We start from the raw sequence: 7,734 nt of genomic DNA, 5'->3' as shown, positions 1-7,734 counted from the left end.
TGTCAGTCATGCTATTTTTTCTGAAGTTGGAGTACTAAAATATACAGGGACTATAGGGACAAAGAAAAAGATATAATGTAGATATATTTGAATTAGATGATAAGTTGTTTAAAATATATTCATGAATTTGGACTATTTAAAATTAAATAATTTCAAAAAATCTCAAACTTTTTAAATGGTACACCGTTGCACCATATGTATTTTATCCTTGTATTATCATTTTTTCTGGTAGAATTTACAAATTTTGCGTCACTGATAATTTTTACCGTACCAAATTCTCACATTTCTTTAAACAAATTGAATGAATACAAAATATATTAATTTTAGATATACAGGGTGGCCCGAACTGTATTCCGGAAACGTCGGCAGCATATTCTGTAGATAAAAATAAATAAAAAAGTTCGTATGCACAGAAATACGGTGCGTTTCATTTTTATTTCGATTTTTTCCAAATAATTTATGAAGTAACGTAAACATTTGGATTTCTGGGAGTTTTCTGACATGACAAATTTGATTTGATGTCAATATAGCTCCTGAGTAAAAAAATATACATTTAAGGCATTTTTTTCGTAGAAAAGGTCTCTTGGGAAAAATCGCTACTAGTATAATGGTTCTCGAGATATTTTGAATCGAAATTATCAATACCTGTCATCATTGACATAAATTAAATATGTTGACTAAATAGTTATTAGACTGAAATCTTAAATTTGAAATGTTTGTGTGCCAAAAGTTCAACAGAAACTGTTTTACCATCATTTCTTCGCAGAAAAATTTATGGTGAATTTAAAAAGATATATATAAATTTTCCGAATTTATTATTTCAGTCAAATGACTATACTCAAGCCTCAAATCTAAGATATATATCTACTCAACATGTTTATTTTTTGTCAATAAAGACTTGTCAATAAAGACATGTATTGACTATTCCCATGCTAAATATCTTGAGAACGGTTACTCGTAGCGAGCTTTACCAAGAGACATTTATTATGTAAAAAATCATGGAACATGGAAATGTACTATATATTTTCACTCAGTAGTTTTATACAGGTACGGACAAAAAGTTATTACTCTTCAAAACAGTTAGAACAAAGGTTAGAACACATTCATGTATATGGCGCCACCTACAAGTAGAAGTCATATTGACATCAAAATCAAATTTCTCATGTCAAAGAACTGCCAGACACCAATTTTCATCCAAATATTGACGTTACGTCAGAAATTATTGGAAAAAGATCAAAATAAAAATCTCTGAAACTTTTAGACGAACTTTTTTACTTATTTTTATCTGCAGAATATGCTGCCGAAGTTTCCGGAGTACAATTCGGACCACCCTGTATAATTATCCACACTATCTCATGTTAAAACATTACAAAAATATCTTATTATATTTTTTGCCTTCGTGAGGATTTCTCAGACGAGAACTTTACTAAGAACTACATTACTTTACGAAGGGCAACGTCCTCAATCTTATTTTGTCTGTGCTTAGAAAACAGATTTTCTTCCATTATATCTTGGAAAATAAAACGGTCGCGTCGGGTTCGGTTCATTTCCAAGAAAAATCGTTCGATGATGATAGCAGGCGAATACCACGAATTTAGAACTATACATAGGGAAAATCGTGGAAAATGAAAACGTAGAAGGACGTTCCAATAAAATAAAAATCCTGTAAAATTTCATCTTATAGAATTTTTCATCCGGTTCATTAAAAGTTTTTACTTTTTTCTCAATAAATGTTTATTATTTTTTCGGCTCGATAAAAACTATATCAGCTTTTCCCATTACAAAACCTACTGTGATGCCATTTTTTTTTGGTTGCACAGTACTTTAATAAATAGAGTAAAATATTTTTTTGTATTGCTTATACCGTATAATCGAAAAAAATGGCGTCCAGCGCGCAGCGTCCAGTTGGCTATAGGAAATGACGATCGATGACATTTTCCATATAAAAATCTATACTAATTATCTAAAATCCTTAAGTGACTCGATCACTGATTAATCACAATCCTGCTCAAACCACTCAAACGTAAGAAGCTCAGTTTTGGCATACAGGTTGATTCTAAGGTGTACAGGTTCGATAAGAAGAGATTTTTCGAAATTCCAGTTCCAAGGGGGTGAAACCATATACGTATTACTTTTTACAAATATACTCAGGGTTCCCTATTTAACCCCGTGTAGAATTTCTGTGCCGTAAGAAAAAGACAACATAACCCAGCTCCATATTAAAACTGCATAAGTCTATTTCACCCGGATATGGATTGAACTGCGATTGCGCCAAACTCCGATTGATTGTTGTTTTAGTTCTGTTTGGATTACTTTTTGTTTGTGCGCGTAAAAGAGTGATTTTGTTTAGTTTATTGTTTCCAACTATTTTTTGATATTTTTCCAACTCCATGATAATGTGTTATAAATAATAAAAATATAAATAAAATTGAAGGTTAGGGGAAATGTCAGTCAACCACTTCCCTTTAAAAACATCGACCAATGAAAACTTCTTCAGGTGAGGCATGCTCAGTTAAATGAATATCCGGGTGAAATAGACTTATGCAGAATTCCATATTGTTCTTTCACTGTTTGGGCTTCACTTTTTGGAGATTAGGCTGAGTATATTTGTAAAAAGTAATACGTATATGGGTGAAACCACCCCTCAAATATTACAATATTTTTTATTTAAAAAACGGTCAAGTTTCCGAAAAAACGCTTAAACACGTATATTTTAATTTGTTCTTTTTCATATTTTAAGATTTTTTAAAAATGTACACAGGGTGTTTCGAAAAATCTGGTCATTGCGATTAATCACGATCCTGCTTAAAGCGCTTGACGTAAAAAGCTGATTTTTGGAAAACGGATTGACTTTAGGGTGTAGAGGTTCGATAAGGGATTTTTCGAAACTCGAATTCTAAGAGGGTGAAACCACCCCTCAAATATTAGAATATTTTTTATTTAAAAACCGGTGAGTTTTTTGGAAAAACTCTTAAAACACGTATATTTTATTTTGTGGTTTTACATATTTTAAGATTTTTTAAAAATTTATACAGGGTGTTTCATAAAATATGACCATTGAGTAATCACAATTCTGCTTGAAACGGATTGACTGTGGGGTCGTGTAGAGGTTCGATAAGGAGGAGTTTCTCGATTCTCAAATTCCAAGAGGGTGAAAACGCCCCTCAAATATTACAATATTTGTTATTTAAATAACGGTTATTCTTTCGGGAAAACGCTTGGACACGCATAATTTATTTTGTTTTTTTACATATTTTGAAATTTTTTAAAAAATCATACAGGGTGTTCCAAAAAGTTGGGTAATTGATTAACGACGATTCTGCTTAAACTGCTTAACGTAAAAAGCCTATTTTTGGCAAACGGATTTTTCGAAAGTCTCATTCCAACGAGATGAAACTACCCCTCAAATATTACCAAAAGTTATATAGTAATATCGCCATATTGTTTTTTCTCATGCTGACATAAATGTGAGAAATTTGATCCAGTTTGTGGATAAAATTTTAGAAATTCTTGTTTTGCTTTATCATCACCATTACAAATGATTAATTCGACACGAACAAAGTCGCGTGTACACGCTAGTATATTTTATAAAATACCTCTGAATAATTTACTACCTAATAAAATTTGAGCAAAAGGCTCTGTTGGAACTTCAACATTTAAATTAATCGGCAATGTTTTTTAGTTAATCCAATAAATACATTTTATTTAAACATCAAAAGATTAGATTTTATAAACACATTCACCATTTTGTCATAAAATTGTATATCAAAATTTTCTAACTGGAAGAAAATCAGAATTTTTTAAGATGATTCAAATTATGTACTTAAATTTTGTATAATATAAAAAATAAACAAGAATTCATAAGGAAATTATAGCGGAATCAAAATCTATAGAAAAATGTGTTTTTTTATTTTTCACCATTTGTTCATGATACTGCATATCAAAATTCTTCACAGAAAATCAGTATTTATTTGTTGAATAGGATACTCACTACTTAAATTTTATATCAGAAAAATAAATTAAAAAATAATTCATAAGGAAACTGTGATCGAAAAAAAAACGGTGTCCAGTATGGTCGGTATACAAGAGAAAGTTACCAAGTCCAAATTTTCGTGAATTTAATTTTTTAACATCATATACTTTTACAAAAAAAATTGACCAACTCCATTTTTTTTGTGCATAAACTCTAGTGATATTACACAATTGTTCAAGTCCATCTGTAAAAAAAAACAAAGAATACACGTAAATAATACATTTTGTTACTATTGAACTTTGTCATTTTCTCTTCTGTACCAACAATATACAATCTCCGTCTGCTCTAAGAAAATCATTATTTTTTTGAAGAGGATTCAAATTACTTAATCTACAGAGAAATCTATGTTTTGAACAACAAAAATGGACATCAAAAGTGTAGTGTCATCAACAAAAAAAAATGACAAAGAAATTACAATAGTAAAACAACTAAACAAAGATAAAAATGTATTTATTGTTTAAATATATGTATAACAGTCTAAAATATTAAATATACCTATCTAGAAAAAGTTACCCTATAACAGTTAAAAAATACGTTAAATATAAAATTCCAAGCAAAATTTGGAAAATATACCTGAAGCAGCAAATTGCATTAATCTAAAATCAGCTTCAGATCTTAAAAATTAATACCATCCAATCTACGGTATGATCAAAAACCTTTATGATCGAGCTTTGACTTCATAGAACTCTTTGATTTCATTATTTGATGCTGATTGCCACTAATTAAGGTTATTTGATAATAAATAAATTAATATACAGCTTAAACAGATGCATACATTCTATACAAAAAAGGAAACTCTTGTGCTATTTAATGTTTTGTTTTAATTTTTTTTGGAAGTATTCGCCATCGCCTTTAGTAGCCTGTTTGTTAATCTCTATATGTTTCTCTTTGCTCACTATCTCTTCTAATACTTCTCCATCTCCTTTAATCAATCTGAAAATAAGTAGAAATACAGAGAGATTAATAATACCTTATGACTGAATAAAAACGGCGTCAGCGATGGCTATGAAATGACAATCGATGACATTTCCCATATAAATTTACATATAAAATGACAGCGATCTTCATTTCACAGCCATCGCTGACGCGGTTTTTTTTGCGATCATACTATATCAAAGCAAATACCATACAATCTAAAATAAAAAACGGCGTCAAAGATAGCTGTGGAATGACAATCAATGGTAATTTTGGTGAGGTCAAGCCCTACAGCTCATTACCTGGCCCCCATTACTCTTCTATATTTTCTAATGACACTAACTGCCTTTAATAGCCTTAAAAAAAAATTTATGTCAATTTTCAGTAAATGACATCTAGAAACTGGCCTCGCCACATTTCTCCTAAATTGTGATCCCCTAGCTGTCTTTGACGCCGGTCCTCTTCAATCATACAGTACCTGTATCTTCCAGTATCTTCACAGAACACTCTTCTAACAACATTTTGTTGTTTCTCCCAATCTTCCTTCCGCATGGGAGCCATGGTTTTTGATTTTTCCATCAACTCAAGAGGAATATCGCTTGATTCATTATCTACTTTGTCCTCATTTTCTTTAGCTTTTTTATTGGTTTTGCTTTGTTCAGTGTCGTCATAGTACACCCTCCTAACACTATTAGCTGTTGATTTTGATTTTCCCATTAACTCAATAGGAATATCATTATCTACTTTATCCTCATTTTTCTTTAGCTTTTTATTGGTCTTGCTATGTTTGTCACTTTTGTCTGAAGTCTAAGCACAAAAAAAACAGAACTGTAAATTTATCAGTTGAACTATAATATATGAATAATGAATACTAGGTACCTTTTCGGAATACTTATTTTTATTCTTCTCTTTCTTCTTTTTTGCGTGGTCATTTTCTTTCAGTTTCTCTTTTAATTTTCGTTTTAGCAGAGCTCTATTTTTCTTCATTCTCCTACGATTGTCATCGGTCGATGATGAACTTGAGCTACTATTACTACTACTCGAACTAGAACTACTACAAAAACATATTGAGTATAAGTAACTCGAATCAATAAAATCTTGAATAATGCTTACCTAGAGGTGCTGCTAGAGCTCGAACAAGGTTCTGATAAATCAGATGAACTAGAAGAACTGCTGGTACTAGACGAACAATCACTTTCCGAGTCAGAACTAGATGAACTATCAGAACTGCTACTATATTTCCTTTTTCTTTGATTGCTCTTTGAAATTGTTTTCTTTCGTTTCTGCATATTTACCTTAGAAAATTACAGTTATTTTATTCAATTTTCATAACTGCTTGATCTTAATTTGAAATGTTTTCGTATTTATTTTAATTTTCACAACAATAAACTAAAGAAACAAGAAATGTTAAAAACGCCATTTTCATTTCCAATCATATTCTTCTTTTTTTATTGGTTTTCCGGCTCAAGCTGCCAGGACTATACGGCCAAATCATATTCCAATAATACTAGTAGAAATAAATATGCCTTATAGCCTTAATTTGTCGATTCTTGAAAAGAAGACCAGAAACTAGGTTGAGGCCTGACATTTTTCAGAAATGTCAAAATCGCAAACCATAGATAAAAGCAAATAAAAGACTTATACCACTTATACTATTAAAATCGCAAACTAACCATAATTTTAACCCAACAAAGTTGTAATTTTAATTTTGTTGAAAAAAAGAATAAATATATTAGAATATATTAGTTATATTATAAAAATGACTGTTCATAACATATACATTTTTGATAAACAAGGCAGTCTGTTATTTTATCAAGAATGGAATAGGTTGAAAAATTCAGGAATGACTAGAGAAGAGGTAGAAATATTTTAATTAACAATTTAAAAGGTCTAGTATATTATATTATATATAGTGTTATATTTTCAGGAAGCTAAATTAATGTATGGAATGTTATTTTCATTGAAGTCGTTTGTAAATAAGATTTCTCCGTTGGATACTAAGGGAGGTTTCTTGTACTACAAAACATCAAAGTACACTTTGCATTATTTAGAGACCCCATCTGGTTTGAAGTTTGTTTTAAATACAGATAATCATTCCCAAGGAGTGAGAGACTTGTTACATCAAATATATAAAGAAGTAAGTCATCAGAATTAGTATGTAGGTTTTAATTTACCTCAATTTTTTTCTTTTTTTTTAGATTTTTGTGGAATATGTAGTGAAAAATCCACTGTGCAGTTTGAACGAACCCATCCAATCAGAATTATTTAAAACTAAGTTAGACGCTTATATAAAACAGTCCTCTGTGTACCTGACAAAGTCAATGTAATTATTATTATATTAGTTGTTATTCTATTTATTTTGTGTTTAAAATATATTTAAGTATGTTATGTACGTTTTGTAATTTTCATTAATAAAGATATTTATTTTACAGACTCTAGGATTGATCACTTAAATTTTTTTGAACTTAAGTAATATTCCATTTCTGCAATGTTTTGTAAAAAATTCTAAAGAATCTAAGAGTCCATTTTACTAGTCCGAAAAAGTAGCAAAATAAGCATTTTATGTAAAACTGGCTAAGTATTTTTACATAAATGAAGAAGGAAATTTAAGATAAAGGATTATACTATATCCGTATAGTAGGACATTTTTAGACAACTTTATTTTTAAGATTTTGATGGTCAAACATCAACAAAATATTCCTAATGTTTGAACTAAATGTTCTCGAAAATAAAGACATAATTTAAATTCCGTTACAATACAGAAATAGATTGAAGTTTTGTGATTA

At 29.9% G+C, this 7,734-nt stretch overlaps 2 protein-coding genes across 2 annotated transcripts; one reads left to right on the top strand and one right to left on the bottom strand.

Annotated features, from left to right (window-relative positions):
- Positions 1-4,460: 4,460 nt before the first annotated feature.
- LOC115885162 (ADP-ribosylation factor-like protein 6-interacting protein 4) lies at positions 4,461-6,360 on the bottom strand. Its single transcript, XM_030903964.1, has 4 exons — positions 6,062-6,360; positions 5,828-6,002; positions 5,427-5,755; positions 4,461-4,966 (listed from the first exon to the last, which is right to left on the bottom strand). Exons 1-4 carry the CDS (start codon positions 6,235-6,237, stop codon positions 4,837-4,839), a joined length of 810 nt encoding a protein of 269 aa, XP_030759824.1. The 5' UTR covers positions 6,238-6,360; the 3' UTR covers positions 4,461-4,836.
- Positions 6,361-6,616: 256 nt separating this feature from the next.
- On the top strand, positions 6,617-7,382 carry LOC115885171 (trafficking protein particle complex subunit 1-like). Its single transcript, XM_030903978.1, has 3 exons — positions 6,617-6,806; positions 6,876-7,085; positions 7,147-7,382. Exons 1-3 carry the CDS (start codon positions 6,708-6,710, stop codon positions 7,273-7,275), a joined length of 438 nt encoding a protein of 145 aa, XP_030759838.1. The 5' UTR covers positions 6,617-6,707; the 3' UTR covers positions 7,276-7,382.
- The last annotated feature ends 352 nt before the right edge of the window (positions 7,383-7,734 follow it).

Source organism: Sitophilus oryzae, unplaced genomic scaffold (genome assembly GCF_002938485.1).
Source record: "Sitophilus oryzae breed Bouriz unplaced genomic scaffold, Soryzae_2.0 scaffold_376_pilon_pilon, whole genome shotgun sequence".
In the NCBI taxonomy this organism is placed as follows: Eukaryota; Metazoa; Arthropoda; class Insecta; order Coleoptera; family Curculionidae; genus Sitophilus; species Sitophilus oryzae.
The sequence above is the reverse complement of the archived record's forward strand: the minus strand, read 5'-3'. Positions and strand labels throughout refer to the sequence as shown.